General features: G+C 31.7%; 1 protein-coding gene across 1 annotated transcript; it reads left to right on the forward strand.

Annotated features, from left to right (window-relative positions):
• The first annotated feature begins 14,650 nt into the window (after nt 1-14,650).
• LOC139856107 (autophagy-related protein 8C-like) lies at nt 14,651-17,598 on the forward strand. The gene is made up of 6 exons (XM_071845341.1): nt 14,651-14,785; nt 14,974-15,030; nt 15,374-15,429; nt 15,535-15,587; nt 17,143-17,261; nt 17,353-17,598. The coding sequence occupies exons 2-6, from the start codon at nt 14,994-14,996 to the stop codon at nt 17,445-17,447; spliced, it is 360 nt and encodes a 119-aa protein (XP_071701442.1). The 5' UTR covers nt 14,651-14,785; nt 14,974-14,993; the 3' UTR covers nt 17,448-17,598.
• Nucleotides 17,599-19,779: the final 2,181 nt, after the last annotated feature.

Consider the following 19,779-nt stretch of genomic DNA (forward strand, 5'->3'; position numbering starts at 1 on the left):
GTAAACGATCACTCTGTCTCTCTGCATCAATACATAGCCCAACCCGACTAATGAAGCATCACAATATGTAACACCCCGTCAGAACCCACTAATGGTGTGTTAACCTCCGGTCCCACAGTTAACGGTCACGCCCTCTATATGAGACGTTTTTCGAAAAGTATTCGCATTAATTTCAAAAGACGTTGTCATTGAATGTAAAGTAATTCAAAACAATTAACATTAATGACAGAAGTAAATAATCCCAAACATTATTTAAATAAAAAGTTTTCAATGCGAATGTAATTGTCTTAACAAAAGGTCATGCTGGACTCCAATCCAGTGTATGCATCAAGCAAGCATAAAGTCATCAAATAGCGGAAGTTTATACCTTTAAGAACCTGAGATAAAACATGAAAATGGATCAACAAAATTGTTGAGTGAATCTACAGGTTTAGTAAATCGCTTAGCGTGGACCACGAGATTTCATTAAAAGCAGTAAAAATTATACATCTGTTATAAGCACTTGAATATAAAGTTTTAACCTGCGAATATCTAAAGCGCTACGCGACTTACTTTACCCTATATAGCATACACTGATTAAGTATATGGTTATGAAGTAATAAGCACTCGTTCGTTGAGTGAAGTTTTTCAGACCTAACGGATCCGTCCCTATGATTCAAGCTTACAAATGTAATTAAGATATTCAAGATAAGGGCTTTTTGATCAAACTCATATGTATATTCAATTTTTGTACTCGTGTCTAATTCATAAAATAGTTTAAAACAGCATGTTATCTCATCCCAAAAAGTAAAAGTGTATGGGACTGTAGACTCACCTTGAGTGCACTTGAGTAAAGCACAAGTAACGAGTAGTCGAATTACTACGACCGAGTGATGTAACCTAGATACATATCAATATGTGGTCACATAAGTATATCTCAAAATAAAAGTTGATTCACAGTACAGTTGTCCTAATTGCTCAGACCGACGCACTTGTCAAGTAAAAGTCAACACAAAGTCAACTAGTTCATGCAAGTCAACAAAAGTAAAACTTGGTCAAGTTGGTAAACCTAGCTCAACTACTTCAGTAGTTCATTTCAATGATCTCATATAGTCAAGCCAAGGTCAACTCATAAGTTTCATACATTCGTTCGTCAATTTAACGTTTACTAGTTCAGTTACCGTTAGTGTTCAGAAAAGTCATGCAATCGAGCAAGCATTATTCACAAATGACACATCAAGAAATTATGATAAACTCCGAATCACAAGTACATGTCATAAGCTTTCTAAAAACACCAATCACGCTATCATACAATTTCTAGAACTTACGTAACATGCAAATCTTTATAGTTCAGTTTCTATTTGCGCATCAGTTTTATAAAAATTTTCATTTAATTTAGACACATGTAAATCACACAAGACCAGTGGGTGAATTTCACAAACATCCCAAAGTTTAATCTATCAAAAGTTCTAAGAAATTCATGTAGCCAATTTGTATAGTTTTACCAATCAAGTTGGACTTTCTGATTTAGACAGAATTCAGACCTATAGTTTTAGCATGCATAAAGCACATAGAAAATAGAGTTTTCAGAGATATACATACAAATGATATATGCTCAATTAACAACATATCAGATGCTCAAGTTCCAAAACAAATTCTACTTCATGCTAGACCATTATATGTATAATCGAGACAGATTCGACCCCATTCAGGTAGTCGTTTTTGGGAGAGATTATACTGACATTTAGAGGCAATTAGCATACAAGGTCTACATGAAAGATTAAGTAATCATTATGAACTTTTCAAAATACAAAGGCCTATTTTCCAGAAATCATGTAAAGTGGTCGTTTATCTCAAGATAAAAATGTTGTTTAGTAAGTTTTATCGTAAACGGTTAAGTAATCATAAAATGAGTTTTACAAATCCAATCAACATGATATCCTAGTCCATTTTGTGTGTTTTTAAATTATCTATCCAATAGACATCAATTCCAAATACAAAAATCGCAGTTTTCAGATTAAAGCACAATAACACGTCAAAAATTCAAACAAGCATAACTAGAGCTATACATAACGAAATCACGCGATTCTTGCGACCAAAGTTATTAATTTTTCGATAGATTTTCATCTAGACACTTTTTATTTACAGAAAAATTAGTCACCATATCAGTAGCATAGCATTTGAATTCGTGATTTAACCCTAACATGCAAACCGAGCATTATAACGACTAGTAACGCATACAATCGCAATCAATTGAGCAATAAGACATCTAGTACCATGTAATAATAATAAAATTCAGTTTTATAGAATTAGAGTTATGCAATTTTACCTTAAAATGCAATTAATCAGTACTAGCGCGTAGAGAACGATCAAAGGAAGCACTTTAATGTTGATGATTCAAGCAAACAAGCAATTTATGATGGTGTTTTGCGTGCGTGTTAGTTGAAGAGAAAAGGGAGGCCAGGGATAGAAAGATGTCAACTAGTATAGGGTTTAGGAATAAGAATGCAGTGTTTGGTTTAACATGTAATTAGTTTAGGGCCCTAATTAAATAACATTAGTTAATCCATAAGCCCAAAACAAGTCCAAGAGGGAAGGTGGGGAGAGGGGTCGGCCGAGTGAACCAAGTGGGTTGGGTCTCGGCCTCGTTTTGCTACTAGCTTGCTATCGGGTGATCCATTTCGAATGCCGTTAATCGTACCTAGTTCTCCGAACGTTAAGCGGTCGTTAAAACGCAATTCGCCAAGTTTAATTCATTAAATAAATAATAAATTAAATAATTTTTTCTTAAAACTAATAATCATTATAAATAATTATTTTATTAAAATTCGATCGTTTCACAGTCCCGAAATACATCTGTTGCAGTTCTTAAAATCATATCGTTTTCTCTGTATCTCAAATCATGAAATACGTTTTTCGATTAATGAAAGGACTCGTTCATATACATTATAAACGATTCACAATAGTTGATTACATCGCGAGGTATTTGACCTCTATATGATACATTTTACAAACATTGCATTCGTTTTTAAAAGACAAACTTTCTTTACAACGAAAGTTGACGGCATGCACACCATTTCATAATACATCCAACTATAATTGGCTTAATAATAATCTTGATGAACTCAATGACTCGAATGCAACGTCTTTCAAAATATGCCATGAATGACTCCAAGTAATATCCTTAAAATGAGCTAATGCATAGCGGAAGATTTCTTTAATACCTGAGAATAAACATGCTTTAAAGTGTCAACCAAAAGGTTGGTGAGTTCATAGGTTTATCATAACAATCATTTCAATATATTAATAGACCACAAGATTTCCGTTTATAAATATATGTACACTCGCAAGTGTATAAAAGTATTCTATAAGTTGTAGGCACCCGGTAACAAGCCTTAACGTTCATGTTTTACCCTCTGAAGTACACCAGATCAGGTGTGTTTAAAATAACCTCGAAGTACTAAAGCATCCCATAGTCATGATGGGGTTTGTCAGGCCCAATAGATCTATCTTTAGGATTCGCGCCTACCGTACATAGACAAGTAGTTTAATGTTACCAAGCTAAGGGTATATTTCTGGTTTAAACCCACGTAGAATTAGTTTTTGTACTTGTGCCTATTTCGTAAAACATTTATAAAAATAGCGCATGTATTCTCAGTCCCAAAAATATATATAAAAGGGAGCAAATGAAACTCACAATACTGTATTTCGTAGTAAAAATACATATAACGTCATTTAACAAGTGCAAGGTTGGCCTCGGATTCACGAGCGTATCAATATTGAGATTCAATATTGCAGGAAAGTACGTAGACGCAACAGAGATGATAAACACTAGATTGACCTCACGAGCATACCCATGAACCATACACATCACCTCCATAGCTATAACCCATAATTTTCTTAGCTTCGACTCATTCAAAAAAACTATTTTGAAATCACTCGGACAGTACTCCGTCATAATATTTTATGTATACTAATAATATCTTAAAATAATACAGAGCAAATATATATATATATATATATATATAAATATATATATATATATATATATCGATTGAGAGAGTTTAGAGAAATATATTTTCAAGTTTCTATGAAATAATGAAACCTATTGAATTCTATTTATAATAGATTTTTGAATTATTAAAGTGAATTATCAAAGTATGAATTATTAAAGTGAATTATTAAAGTATGAATTATTAAAGTGAATTATTAAAGTATGAATTATTAAAGTGAATTATTAAAGTGTGAATTATTAAAGTGAATTATTAAAGTTAAAGTAAAGTAAAAGTAAAGTAAAGGTAAAGTTAAAGTATAGTAAAAGTATAAAAACTATGTATATATAATACGCGTATAAATATATATAATATTAATTTAAATAGTTATATATATTTAATGAAATAAAATATAAATATCGTTATATTTAATATACTGATTAAGTAATGAGTTGTCAAAAGTGATTCTAGATATTTATAAAAGTTATATGCATTTTAATAACAAAGTTCTTTTTAAACTGAAAACGTCGTTGTACGTTTGAAAATAGATTAATAGAATATTATGGAAACCAATTCTCCACTAACTTTTGTCTAACTTTCGTAAATGACACTTTTTGTTTTTATTTATAAATAGCTTTACAAATTATTCTGAATATCGTTAAGAGGAATAGATTTTCTCAAATCATAGTGGACCTCTCAACAAAGACTTGTAATCATAATTCAATGTTTCTGATAATTCAATCATTTAATATATATATTTTTTTAATTTTGTCAAAAATTATATTGAAACAAATACGTTCGTGTAAAGTATTATACGTTTAATACTTTATTAATATTCTCAAGTTATAATATATATATATATACATATACATATCTATTTATATATAACGATTCGTGAATCGTCGGAATTTGGTCGAGGTTATAATGAATGTATGAACATAGTTTATAATTCTTGAGATTTAACTTAACAAACTTTGTTTATCGTGTCGGAATAATGTAAAGATTAAAGTTTAAATTTGGTCGGAAATTTTCGGGTCGTCACAGTACCTACCCGTTAAAGAAATTTCGTCCCCGAAATTTGATAGAGGTCGTCATGACTAACAATGAGAATGTTATTATAACGATTATAGAGTTTTATCATGTTCAAGAAGAATGGATAAAATAATTCGATTACTCGAAGCGTGTGAGTGAAGTTATAGTAAATGAATGAAATAAGATAATAGTGATTCGTCGTATCTTTTGACGTCATCACGATTGATCTCCGAAAAGAAAATATTTGTAATCTATATTGGATTTGATTATTCGGCGATGAAGGAAATTATGATCCTCTTCGAATTAATGCGATAATCCATTTTGATTTCTCTGTCGGATATTTCACTATAAATCCACCTCATTTGTTTTCTTACAACTCACACCTTCTCAACTCATATTTTAAAGTATTTGTCAATATGCTTCATCCAGTGCTGATTCTTGATATACTCCTCACTGTCATATCTGTCGCTCTTCTTTTTCATATGCCTCCGGAAGAATCTATTTACTTCTACTATACTCTTGGTTTTATAGTATTTTTAGTTCTCCCGTGTCTTTATATTGCTATATGCATTGATATATACGGTTTGTGATTTCTGGGTTGTTGTTGGGTTTTATATCTTCCCTTATATTTCAAAGTCCTTGCTTCTTCTATAATCATTGTCATCCACAGTTAATGCTCTCTTCTATTTGCTATGATTTATACTACCATTTCTAGTTCGGAGCTTTGTCCTTTCGTTTCTTCTTCTTGCGATTAAGCACCGCTTGTAATGGTCCAGAATTCGCAGATATAAATTTCGGAATGAACATTGTTAATGTTCTAGGAAGCAAATTGTAATGGCACGATCTTGACTTGTCAAATTACCAGAATACCTCGGAAAAGGCCGAATCATCAAGAAACTTGATATTTAGAGATCAAAGAGAATACAAGAGTCGTGTAACATAGCACATGATGAAGTTATGATCTGTGAATCATCATGTTCCATTTAGAAACTCAGCATGAATTACTGTAATATAATCACGTTGATCAAGTGTCATTATATTATACTAACTCATGCTTCAGCTCCCAACACTTCTTCAAGAATATTCCTATTTTAAACTCGAATGTTTCAGAATTTAGAAACTAAAATAGTTTCTTTTATGATATAGTACAGATACCGCGAAGAGGTAAATGATATCAGATAAGAATAATTATAAAAATATCTTCAGAAGTATGGATGATATTTATAATGAAAGATACGATGATATCTTAGAATGTCTAATATCAGAGGATGATGAAGGATATTGTCCGCAGGGGTTTAGAGTCAGGAGCAAGGTATTCGTTAATGACTTCAGCAAGTACTGAATCATTTGAATTCTTTGAAGGCAGGTTCAGCCTTTGTGATTTGTCCACAGCCTCCTTCATACTTTGCTCAATCCGTTTTCCAGTTCCAAAGCTTCTCTTTTTCTGAGCTTTGCCAATATACTATCCTTTATCATCCAACTTTTTACTGTTAAGGTCGTTTACAGTTTTTGCTGCTTCATCAGCATTTTTCAAAATTTCGAGAACTGGTTCGCAGTTTAGGGTGTTTTTCAGAAATTTCTCATTCAAAGAATGTAAGTCTTGAAGGTAGACGTTGTGTGTATATGTAATTGTTAATGTAGACATGCTGCGAGGTTTCAAAATACTGATTGCTGATTCTCAATAATTGGTATGACAATTCTTGTTATAAGGTACGAATGAGTATATGATAGGGTTTCGATAATTATAATGATTTTTTTTTTGGAAAGTCAAAGATCAGTGAAGTTGTTGGTAAGTTTATTGCTAATGTGGTGAATATAAATGATTCCCCTGTAACATTGGATAAAGGGCAACGTATCTATCGAGGTTATAATAAGACTGTTTTGATTGAGAAGTCGAAGTTGACTTGCTGGAGCTGTGACAAAACTGTCTATTTTGAAACGGAATTGAAAAGTTATTTTAGCTAGTAAATGCCAAAGGGTCTAACACGGATACGTGTCAAACTATGACTTGGGTTTTGAGAGTTTTTCAGGTGTATAACTGTGGGTAACATGTGGTTGGATCATCATCTCAATTGTTCCTTAGTTGAAGTGTCTTCAGGAATTTCGAAAGGTTTGAGCACATATTGTAATTGTTAATACATATGATGTTCTAACACAGTTTTGAAGTCAAAGTATAGCTTTGAAAGATATAGGAATCTAAGAGTGATGATACTGGTTATATTTCGAATTGAATTATGCGATTTCCAAAATCAAAATATGTAATTGAATTTGAATGAGTATGATTGTTTTGATTTATATGAAAGAATGGATATTGTTGTGAAAGTAGGGAGTATAGTTGATTATTGCTGAATCAGTTTCGAAAAATGTAATATATTAATTGTGAATTTATATATCTCTCGGGTATTACCTACCCGTTAAAAAAAAATTTCACAATTAATATTTTGTACAAAAGAAGTTTATTACAGTCTTTATGAAAATATATGTGTATATTTTCTTTAGATGTAATATAGATTTAATGAGTTAATATTAAATTAAACTCATTTGTTTTATGGTTGAAACTAGAATTGAGTAATCCCTAAAACTTTATAAATTGCATAAGTATTTCTTCAATAATATTGAAATTATGAATCATTACTTTGTTATTTGTTGGTTTTCGTGAAATTCTTGTGAACTTTGCAAGGTACAAATGATGTTATTTGAAAAGTTTCGAGTACATCGATGATGAAAGTGTAAAATCAAACATATATTCGAATAATACACTTGATTTATTATGAATTGGATTTTTATTGAATTGAGATAGAGATTGTAATTAACGATGGTTAAGTTGCGGACGAAGGACGTACATCATTGCATATTTGTAATATGAATTAACTGAGTAGTTAAGATTCACACATAATAGCTTAGTACGGGAAGATTTATTATGGTTTAAAAATTTATACATATAAAATATACATATAAATCTTTCGATTGGAAATGAGTTAATACTTCATAACTCGTTGATACAATATATTTGTTGTTGATTCGTAATGATGTCCACAATGATTCTTGAACTGACAGAGTTTGTGATGTTACAGGTGCTGTTGATTCTAACGATACTGACGGCACTGACTGTGTTGATGATGCTACGGTCCTATTGATGCTGTTGGTAAAACAATTCTAGCTTGTAAATCGTACACTATTTTCGATCAAAGTTACTACTCTACCATCTCCGTTCACTCATCCTATTTACGGTCAGAATTAAATAATCTCTAAGATTTTGGAGATTACATAACTGCCGCAGAGATATCTCTTCAATGAAGTTTATAAATTAATACGTCATCGTTTGTTGTTGTTGATATTCCTGGATATTTACAGAGCGTATGACGTTGATGTTTGAGATACAGATTGTGATGTTGCGGTATGGGATGTGGATGTTGTTGGTGGTGGTGGTGATGGTACTGTTGGTGTTGCTGATGGTGGTACTGTTTATGCTGCTGGTGCTGCTGCTGGTGTTTGTAACCTTTGCACCATATTCTCCAAAGCCACTACCCGAGCGCGAAGCTCGTTGACTTCTTCTATTACACCGGGGTGATTGTCGGTTCGGACGAGCGGATAAATAAAATCTAGAATTTGGTGTAGTATGTAATCGTGACGAGATACTCTAGAAATAAGAGAGAAAATGGCGTTTCGGATAGGTATGCCGGTAAGTGCTTCAGGTTCTTCGCCAAGAGGGCAATGTGGTGGATGGAAGGGAACACCTTCTTCTTGTATCCAATGATTAAGGAGGCTACGAACCCATCCCCAATTCATCTAGAATAGATGATGACTAATTGGTTGATCCATTCCGGTCACACTGCTTTCGGAACTTGAGTGGGATTCCATTTCGGAATTCGAGGGACTTGAACTAATGACGAATTTCATTTCGTACGATTGAATAAAGAATTTTTCGATATGAAATGATTTTTCGGCTATCGGGTGGTATTCTAATTATATAGAGCAAAAGGTTTCGTAGATTACGGAGGAATTTATGGAATATGTCAGGCAAAGTTTACAGTAACAGATACGATAAGATATGAATTAGCAGATACGCTAAGATATGAATTTTGTCTATACACTATTCATGCAATCAATGCAATAAGATGTGTCTAGACTAAGAATGATAAGCAGGTAATTTCCGTCAAAAATGATGAGTAAAACTTTTGACATGCAGACACGGTCGAAGTCCAGACTCACTAATGCATCCTAACGACTATCAGTTAGACACACTAATGCAGACCTGGTTCGCTAAGACCACCGCTCTGATACCAACTGAAAGGACACGTTCATATACATTATAAACAATTCACAATAGTTGATTACATCGCGAGGTATTTGACCTCTATATGATACATTTTACAAACACTGCATTCGTTTTTAAAAGACAAACTTTCTTTACAACGAAAGTTGACGGCATGCACACCATTTCATAATGCATCCAACTATAATTGGCTTAATAATAATCTTGATGAACTCAATGACTCGAATGCAACGTCTTTCAAAATATGCCATGAATGACTCCAAGTAATATCCTTAAAATGAGCTAATGCACAGCGGAAGATTTCTTTAATACCTGGGAATAAACATGCTTTAAAGTGTCAACCAAAAGGTTGGTGAGTTCATAGGTTTATCATAACAATCATTTCAATATATTAATAGACCACAAGATTTCCGTTTATAAATATATGTACACTTGCAAGTGTATAAAAGTATTATATAAGTTGTAGGCACCCGGTAACAAGCCTTAACGTTCATGTTTTACCCTATGAAGTACACCAGATCAGGTGTGTTTAAAATAACCTCGAAGTACTAAAGCATCCCATAGTCAGGATGGGGTTTCTCAGGCCCAATAGATCTATCTTTAGGATTCGCGCCTACCGTATATAGACAAGTAGTTTAATGTTACCAAGCTAAGGGTATATTTCTGGTTTAAACCCACGTATAGTTTTAGTACTTGTGCCTATTTTGTAAAACATTTATAAAAACAGCGCATGTATTCTCAGTCCCAAAAATATATATAAAAGGGAGCAAATGAAACTCACAATACTGTATTTCGTAGTAAAAATACATATAACGTCATTTAACAAGTGCAAGGTTGGCCTCGGATTCACGAACGTATCAATATTGAGATTCAATATTGCAGGAAAGTACGTAGATGCAACGGAGATGATAAACACTAGATTGACCTCACGAGCATACCCATGAACCATACCCATCACCTCCATAGCTATAACCCATAATTTCCTTAGCTTCGACTCATTCAAAAAAACTATTTTGAAATCACTCGGACAGTACTCCGTCATAATATTTTACGTATACTAATAATATCTTGAAATAATATATATATATATATATATATATATATATATATATATATATATATATATATATATATATATATATATATATATATATATATCGATTGAAAGAGTTTAGAGAAATATATTTTTAAGTTTCTATTAAATAATGAAACCTATTGAATTCTATTTATAATAGATTTTTGAATTATTAAAGTGAATTATTAAAGTATGAATTATTAAAGTATGAATTATTAAAGTGAATTATTAAAGTATGAATTATTAAAGTGAATTATTAAAGTATGAATTATTAAACTGAATTATTAAAGTATGAATTATTAAAGTGAATTATTAAAGTTAAAGTAAAGTAAAAGTAAAGTAAAGGTAAAGTTAAAGTATAGTAAAAGTATAAAAACTATGTATATATAATACGCGTATAAATATATATAATATTAATTTAAATAGTTATATATATTTAATGAAATAAAATATAAATATCGTTATATTTATTATACTGGTTAAGTAATGAGTTGTCAAAAGTGATTCTAGATATTTATAAAAGTTATATACATTTTAATAATAAAGTTCTTTTTAAACTGAAAATGCCGTTGTACGTTTGAAAATAGATTAATAGAATATTATGGAAACCAATTCTCCACTAACTTTTATCTAACTTTCGTAAATGACACTTTTTGTTTTTATTTATAAATAGCTTTACAAATTATTCTGAATATCGTTAAGAGGAATAGATTTTCTCAAATCATAGTGGACCTCTCAACAAAGACTTGTAATCATAATTCAATGTTTCTGATAATTCAATCATTTAATATATATATTTTTTAATTTCGTCAAAAATCATATTGAAACAAATACGTTCGTGTAAAGTATTATACGTTTAATACTTTATTAATATTCTCAAGTTATAATATATATATACATATACATATCTATTTATATATAACGGTTCGTGAATCGTCGGAATTTGGTCGAGGTTATAATGAATGTATGAACACAGTTTAAAATTCTTGAGATTTAACTTAACAAACTTTGCTTATCGTGTCGGAATAATATAAAGATTAAAGTTTAAATTTGGTCAGAAATTTTCGGGTCGTCACAATTAATATATTCATATATTAATTATAGTAGTTCTCTAAGAACTAAATATGAATTTAATTCGATTAAATACACAAAACGCAAGTAAGCACTAAATAACTTAACGGACAGTTAACAAAGCTTAACGGAATTAGTAGGGTTATTACACAATATACCACAAAATCGTCTATACCCTCTGGTAAAGTCAACACAGGTGCCTGACATAATAGTTGCTTCAACATATGAAAAGCCCTTTCATGTTCATCATTCCATCGAAAGGTAACTTCTTTCGAGTTAACTTGGTCAACGGACCCACAAATTTCGAAAAATCTTTGATAAACCTACGGTAATATCTGCCAATCCCAGAAAACTCATGATCTCAGTCGTAGTTCTCAGCGAATTCCAGTTCATTACCGCTTCTATCTTAGATGGATCCACTTTGATACCCTCGGCACATATAATATGACCTAAAAACTGTACTTCTCTCAACCAGAATTCGCACTTAGAAAACTTAGCAGACAACTGTTCACGCCTCAACAGATTCAAAACATGTCTTAAATGTACTACATGCTCGGCCTCGATTTTATAATACATAAATATTTCGTCTATAAACACAATCACGAACTTGTCCAAAAACGGACGGCGCACTCTGTTCATCAAATCCATGAAGACTGTTGGCGCATTCGTCAACCCAAGCGGCATGACTAGAAACTTGTAATGACCATAACTCGTTTTGAACGTTGTCTTAGGTATATCCAATTCTACAACACGAACCTGATGATACCTTGAATGCAAGTTTATCTTGGAGAAATACGAAGCTCCCTGTAATTGATCAAATAGATCATCGATTCTAGGTTACGGGTACTTGTTCTTAACGGTCCCCTTGCTCAGCTCACGGTAATCAATACATTCGAAGGGTTCCGTCTTTTTTCTTGACAAACAACACTGAAGCACCCCACGGAGAAGAACTAGGACGAATAAATTCACGGTCAAGCAAGTCCTGAAATTGTGACATCATCTCACAGATCTCAAATGGAGCTAAAAGGTACAGTGCTTTTGAAATCAGAGTAGTTCCTGACGCTAACTTAAATACTCAACTTCCCTCACAGGCGCCAACCCGGGAAATTCATCAGGGAAAACTCCAAAAACTCAGAAACTACTGGAATGTCGACGACCGTTTTCTTTTCTTTCTTGACATCAATCACATTTCAATAAATGGCTTGATACGCATCTGATGTCCTTTTCAGTCAATTGGTAAAGTTTAACATTATGGACTTGTAATCTTTAAAAGATGGCTTGATACATATCTGATGTCGTTTTTAGCAACTCGCAAAGTTCATCATTTAATATCTGGAGTCTAAGGTTTTTATAAAATAGTAGTCATTAATACTTAATTCGGTATTTAAATGACGATCATCTATCACTTTATTCACAGTCGAAAATCATTCTCAACTGTCAAATTAACCATTACCAACTTAATTCAGTAAGAATAATATTCTGATTTCTTATCGACGTTGTCAAAAGATCGAATCTTCCTTGTTATACCCTCGTGGGAGTTTCCATAAGAGAATTAAAGATTCGAGGGTAGTTGTTGGGTTGGTTCATTTTATTATAACGAAAACTCTCTTTTATAATAAACCCCATATTATTATCAAAGTGACACACTAATTATTTATGCTTGATTTAAGTTTCTTGGAAATGAATTAATGGGTAAAAGTATATTAAAAAGAATAAAGGTGATAGTTAATCATCGAAACAATAGTATCTTATTCCGGGATGCAACTTATAGTTTTTTTTAAAGGCAACAGTCGGCATCGAATATTCTCGTTTGTCACGTTACTATCATATAAAGTACCTCCCTATTAGTTAACCTTAGCAATTTAATTATTGTAGTTTAATAATTATAAATTTACAAACCAAAGAAAATACATCAACCTATAGTAATATAAAAAAAATCCTCATTAAATCGAACACTCAAGAACGACACCCGAGTCATACGTATTCATTACTAATCTTTAAAAAAAAGTGCAAGTTATAATATTGTGATTTGGTCTACCCCACACTTATAAATTAAAAACTTGAAGACCTTAACCAAACAGCCCGCACGAGTCACGACTCCTCGTTGTGTCGGGTGGTGTGACTTCTGAAATTCATTCTGTTGGAAACAACAAAAAGAATATGACGATCGGATGCACATTAGTGGGTGGCCCCGAAAATATACTTATTCTAAAAAAAATCTTGACTATGCTTAATCGTACAAATCAGTTATTTATTACTCCATAATTTTGTAATGATACTTGATTGTATAACTGCTTAATGCATGTTAACGATACCTCTTGGTCCTTGAAAAGATCCTAATATTTACTTAGAAATAATAAATATATATAGTCATATAAAGCTTTAAAATAATGATGTAATCATTAAGCTAATTACCCTTACTTTTCATGATGATGATGTCATAATTATATATTAATATAACTAAAAAAATAATACGAAATCTTTTATAAAAGGAAATATTAATCTCTCCTAAATTCTAATTTTAATTTTCTAAAAAAATTTAAAAGGCATTTATTATCACTAATTAAAAATATAAATATAAATACTCAACTTTGAGCGAACTTTATTATTATTATTTACTTTTAATATAATAATTATAATTATAATTATTATATTATTAATATTCAAATATGGATTCTTTTAACGAAATTAATTACGTTACATATGTATACGAAAATACATGTCTCTATATATTTGTGAAAACAACGACAAGCTTCTTAGTCAAACGGGTCATTAAAATAAATGAGTTTAGCATTTACATTCACTTAATACCTAAAACATGTCATTAAATTGTTTCGTTTAAACAAACCCGTGATTTCATGGGTCATTTCACCAGTAACAAATTAAACTACTATAAATAATAAATAACGACATAATATAATAATAATAATTATAATGAAACTAAATACTTTCTCCATTTCAAATCTATTATTCATAGACGAAAAAACACACAAGTTAAAAAAATGTAATTGACACATGTACTTTTTGTTACTTTTTAGTTTTACCTCTTATTTTTTTTCTAAATTTTTTGTCTTATATGAATAACCCAGTTAAACTTTAACACATTATTCTTATCCATTTACAATAAATAAAAATAAAGTTTAAATTAAATTAAATTAAATTAAATATGAATAAATAATAAATAAAAATATAAAATGAGGTTCCTTGTGGAATTAGGAAAAACCAAAACTTGCATCTTCTCCTTCCTTTCATTCCGTGTTGGAATAAAATAAAACCCTAATTACAATCACAAATAAAAACAGTTGGATTTGAACGTATAACCAATTTCTCCAATCATTCTCTCTTTCTTGATTTTGACAGGTGAATTGTACTTATTTTAATTTGTGTTTCTTCTCTTTGCGTTCTTCTCTGGGTTATAAAAAAAAGCAACTATTTCACGTAGTTTATTTTTTTTCGATAATAAATCTGTATTGTTTGTCTTATATTTTCTATAAAGATTCAGTCTATTTTGTTGCTGTAATGTTTCTGAAATGTTTAAAATTTGCCAGAAAGCAATCAGAGTGCAAATATGGGTAAATGTTCATTCAAGCTTGACCACCCTTTGGGTATTCTACTATTCATCAAACAATCTTTTTTTCCTTTTATAATTATTATTTTGAAAATATTTGCAATTATTATTGATGATTGATTTGCAATATAAATCCAAATAGTTGAAAGGAAACTATGGATTGGTAATATTTGGATGTTTTTATGATTATTATTGAATCTAAGCCTAGTAAATTTATTGTTTAATTGTCTTCATGTACATTGGTTGTTAATTTAATTATAATTCTACTGTTGATGCTATTTGAAAGTTGTGGTACACAAGATCTGATTAATTTTAAATTTCTACATAATTAGATTGTGTTCATTAGCTAATTAAATTGCATTTGGTTTTGTTTAAAATAGAAAAGAGAATGGCTGAATCCTCACGCATCAGGGAGAAGTATCCCGATAGAGTACCGGTATGACATTTGGGTTGTTTTTTTTTTTTTATTTCATCAAAGTTTATGTTAGATAACCAATGTGTTTAAACCATCTCTTAAGTCGATTGCGGTATTTATATTCAGGTGATCGTTGAGAGAGCTGAAAAAAGCAATATTCCTGACATAGACAAAAATAAGTATGTCGATTTTCATCTTCCCTCTCTGTTTTGTTTCTCTTCTTTTATTTTTGGCAAACATATTGAAAACTATATATAACTGAGTCCCTTCATCGAAAGATGAAAGAAACAAACAAGGATACAAACAACACGGCCAGGCTCGGGAACAGTAAACAAACCCTAACAAACAAGCTAACGCTAACTACAACCTAGCCAAGCCAAAACCGGGATAACAAAATACCATGTACTACAAAGAACAAACGAAACACCACCGGAACAACTTAAACCATAAGCAATTACAACCAGACGCATCATAAACGCCACAACAAAGAACTAAACTCTACGAAAACCAATACACAAATTTAAACCAATCATGGCTTATCCTTACCGTTACCGGGATTACCTTTTGCAATCCTTGATGATCGGTTTAACCACCTTACCATCAACTGTGGGCCGGTTGATACCTTTACCCGCAAGGGACCTAAAAGAATAAGACAAAACATTTGACAAGCCATCCCCAATTAGCGTACCCTACTACGGGAGAATCAACCCTTTCTTCGCCGACCCCTTAAAGAACCAATGTTACGATCCGACCCTTTTTTCAAATTAGATGAACCACCAACAAGCTCGTCCACGAGATCTTGAACAAATTTTGCACCGCCTCCCCAAAACATGGCCTTGCACCCGCCTTTGACCTCGTCGACTTAGAAGTTCCCACGTCGAAAGTCTTCAAAAAATTCCTACTTTTTTGAAACCAAGCACGACAAAAGGCCTTTGCACGACGAATCGGAGAAGAGCAAAATCTACTACCACCACCACCATCGTCAAGTGTACCGTTTTGTTTCTCTTCTATTATTAGAAAAAAATGAAATTAAATACCTGAGATCATGTTTTTTCTTAGAAACTTTTTGTTTTGGACTAACATGTGTCATGTCAAAATAAAACATGTATAAGCAGGAAAATAAACATGTATAACTTGCGTTTCAGAAAAACATGCGTCATGTCAAAAAAAAAACATGTATAAGCAGGAAAATAAACATGTATAACTTGCCTTTCAGAAAAACATGTGCCATGTCAAACCAATGTATACGGTGTTGCGATAGTGATATTCAAACGATGATAACTATAATAATCAGATAATAGTTAACCATAATATAGTGTGGGGCATGATATAATGTTTGGATGTCTTTGTGCTGTTTTAAATTATAATGATGGCTAATGATTCCGGGTATTTGGTGTGTATTGAAACACTAAGAACAATAATTCTTAAATAAGAAAATCCAGGTAATTGAATTTGACTGTTTGACCGTTCGTTCCCCTGCAGCCAGTGTTGTTAATGGCAGCTATCTCGGCCAACTAGTCGGTTTGTAGATTAGCCCGTCCCGTATCGCCTAAAAACGTCTAATTAGGCAGTCAAGGCTAAAAAGTCAGGTCAAAGTCTGTCTGAATCGGGTCTATGTCGGTCAAAGTTGGTCAAAGTTGGTCAAAGTCAAGATTTCTCCCGACTCTGACTGCAGCTAAGTTATTGAACCTTTAATTTGACACACAAAATAACCAAATAATCATTCGCATGCAGATATCTAGTACCTGCTGATTTGACCATTGGTCAATTTGTGTATGTGGTTCGTAAGAGGATCAAGCTAACCCCTGAGAAGGCTATCTTTGTTTTCATAAAGAACATGCTACCACCAACTGGTGAGACCCAAATAACCTTTTTATATCGCTTGTTTGATCATCTTTTTAAACAATGAACTTAGTTATTCTTGTTGCTGTTGAATGTTTGCAGCTGCTTTGATGTCTGCAATGTATGAGGAACACAAAGATGAAGATGGGTTCCTTTACATGAGCTACAGTGGCGAAAACACATTTGGATCTATGTAAATTTAATTGCGTTAATATGTACAGAATAAAACTTGTTAATTAAAATTCCTCGTTTCAGGTATGTGATTACATTGACAAATTGATCGTTTTATAATCTAAATCTTTCCGTTTCATGTGAATGTGATCTTCATCTTTTCATCTATGTTGTGCTCATCAGTGGATTTTGATTGCGACATTGTGTTGTTTAATATACCAGAAAGGTTAAGGGAAAAAATTCATTATAATTTCTTGTTTGTTCATCTTTCAATCATTTCAAACAGTCCTGATAACCAATGAAGAAGTCATCTAAAACATTAATTTCCTATTTAGAATTATATATTTTGTTTTCCATTGACAAACTCAAAAAGGTTGGCTATTCTAATATCTTGTTGAAACCATCTCGAAATGAACCTGCTTTGTTTGACAATGCTCAAAATTATACTTGGCAATTGGGACCCATACACTCAAATTCGGGTCAAATGGGTCAAGCTTTCGGGTCAATTGGGTCTTGAGAAAAATTAAGTTTAACAATAAACAATGTAAATCAAAACTTAAAAAAATTCAAATGGATTTCTCTCAAACCTATTGAGTCATATACAAAAAATGTAGGAACAGGTTTAATGGGTATCAATACATAAAAATCAATAAATAGAAATGGGTCTAATGAATTTTGTAAATGGGTCAAATGGGTTGAGGATAAAAAATTTCATACGTCAAAAATTTATAAAAGCATTCATGGTTATATCATTTATTATGTACATTAATATTTCTTATGTATATATAATAAATAATAATAACTAAAATAATGTAATAAATGTAAAAAAAGTGATCTAACCTATTTGACCCATTTGACCCATTTGACTTGTGACCCATTCGACCCATTACTCAAACCAACCCAACCTGACCCATTTTGACCCGTTTAAAAAATTGAACCGTTAGACCTATGACCCATTTCAACTCAAAACCATTTTGACCCGTTACCCAAACCGACCCAACCTGACCCGTTTGCCAGACATACTCAAAATCCTAAAAGTTTGTACAAACTTACATGCCTTAGAAGGTGGTACGAATCTGGGTTTGCGATACGATCTATTTGGTGTTAATTCTACACGTGCGAATACCCATGTTGAAGATGACATATTTACGAGAGGTGATCGGTACAAAACATCATTTTGGTCATACACCACCAAATAAATATTTTGGATATTTTTACCCATAGGTTGAAAAGGGAGGATGTGATAGGGCGATTAAAAGAAATTGGTAAAATCGTTCAAAATGTTTATTTTATGGTATACGGCAAAACAGAGGTGGTGTACAGATCGCCTCCTGTTTGTTTATCGCATTTGGATTTCTCTAATTTTAACAATCTGCTTTCATAAAATCGAATCATGCTTGTTCTATTAACAAACCCATAGGGGAGGAGTTAGTTATGTTCACCAATTTAAAACATTAATCTGTAAAGTGTAAAACAATTCCATCGTATATCAAGAAACTCAAGTATCATGATTCCATTTTCTAAATGTATTTATCAAGATTCTAATCTTGATAATTACATTGAATTATAGAAGATTGAGAGAAACTTGTTCATTTATCTTACAGTTTGTATTTCGGGAAGAAAAAAATAATTAAAAAAAAAAAAAAAAAAAAAAAAAAAAAGAAGAAGAAGAAGTCAGCTTAGAATTTCAAAATAAAAACTTTGACCTCAGAAGTCAAAGTATCAACTGCAGTACAGGTTTACTCTATTGATAGTCACATGGAATGTTGACCGCTCAGTTACACAACACGGTTTGGTTTAGGACTACAATTCGCTAGGTCACAAAAAATTGGTACGGGCGGAGTCGTCATTTTTGATCCCATGGTGCAATAAACCGTATAATATGGCACCATTTTATGTTAACTAATCATTTATATTACTCCGTCCCAACTAATAGTCATGTTTTTCCATTTTGAGATGTCCCAAATTAATAGTCAACTTCCATAAATAGATAAGAATAATGAGGTAAAGTTCTTTTATACACTTACTTTATACATGTAAAATAAAAAGGTAAGTAAAAAGTAAAAGGATAAAACTATAAAATAAATAAAAAGTACAGTTGATATTAACATTTATTAAACTATATGCCCTTTTGTCTATAGACTATTAAATTGGAACCGGAGTATATGGTAGAAATCCAGACGTCTAAAATATTTTGTAGACTTCACCAATATTAAGGAATTTTTTGTTGACTCAACTCACACGTCCATTATAAATTTATAACGAATATAAGAAATGTGCCATACCAGGATTAAAACCCTCAACAGATAACATAAGAAACTAAAAGTTGTTTTCAAGCTCATGTGTCAAAAATCAACT

This window comes from Rutidosis leptorrhynchoides, chromosome 6 (assembly GCF_046630445.1).
Source record: "Rutidosis leptorrhynchoides isolate AG116_Rl617_1_P2 chromosome 6, CSIRO_AGI_Rlap_v1, whole genome shotgun sequence".
In the NCBI taxonomy this organism is placed as follows: Eukaryota; Viridiplantae; Streptophyta; class Magnoliopsida; order Asterales; family Asteraceae; genus Rutidosis; species Rutidosis leptorrhynchoides.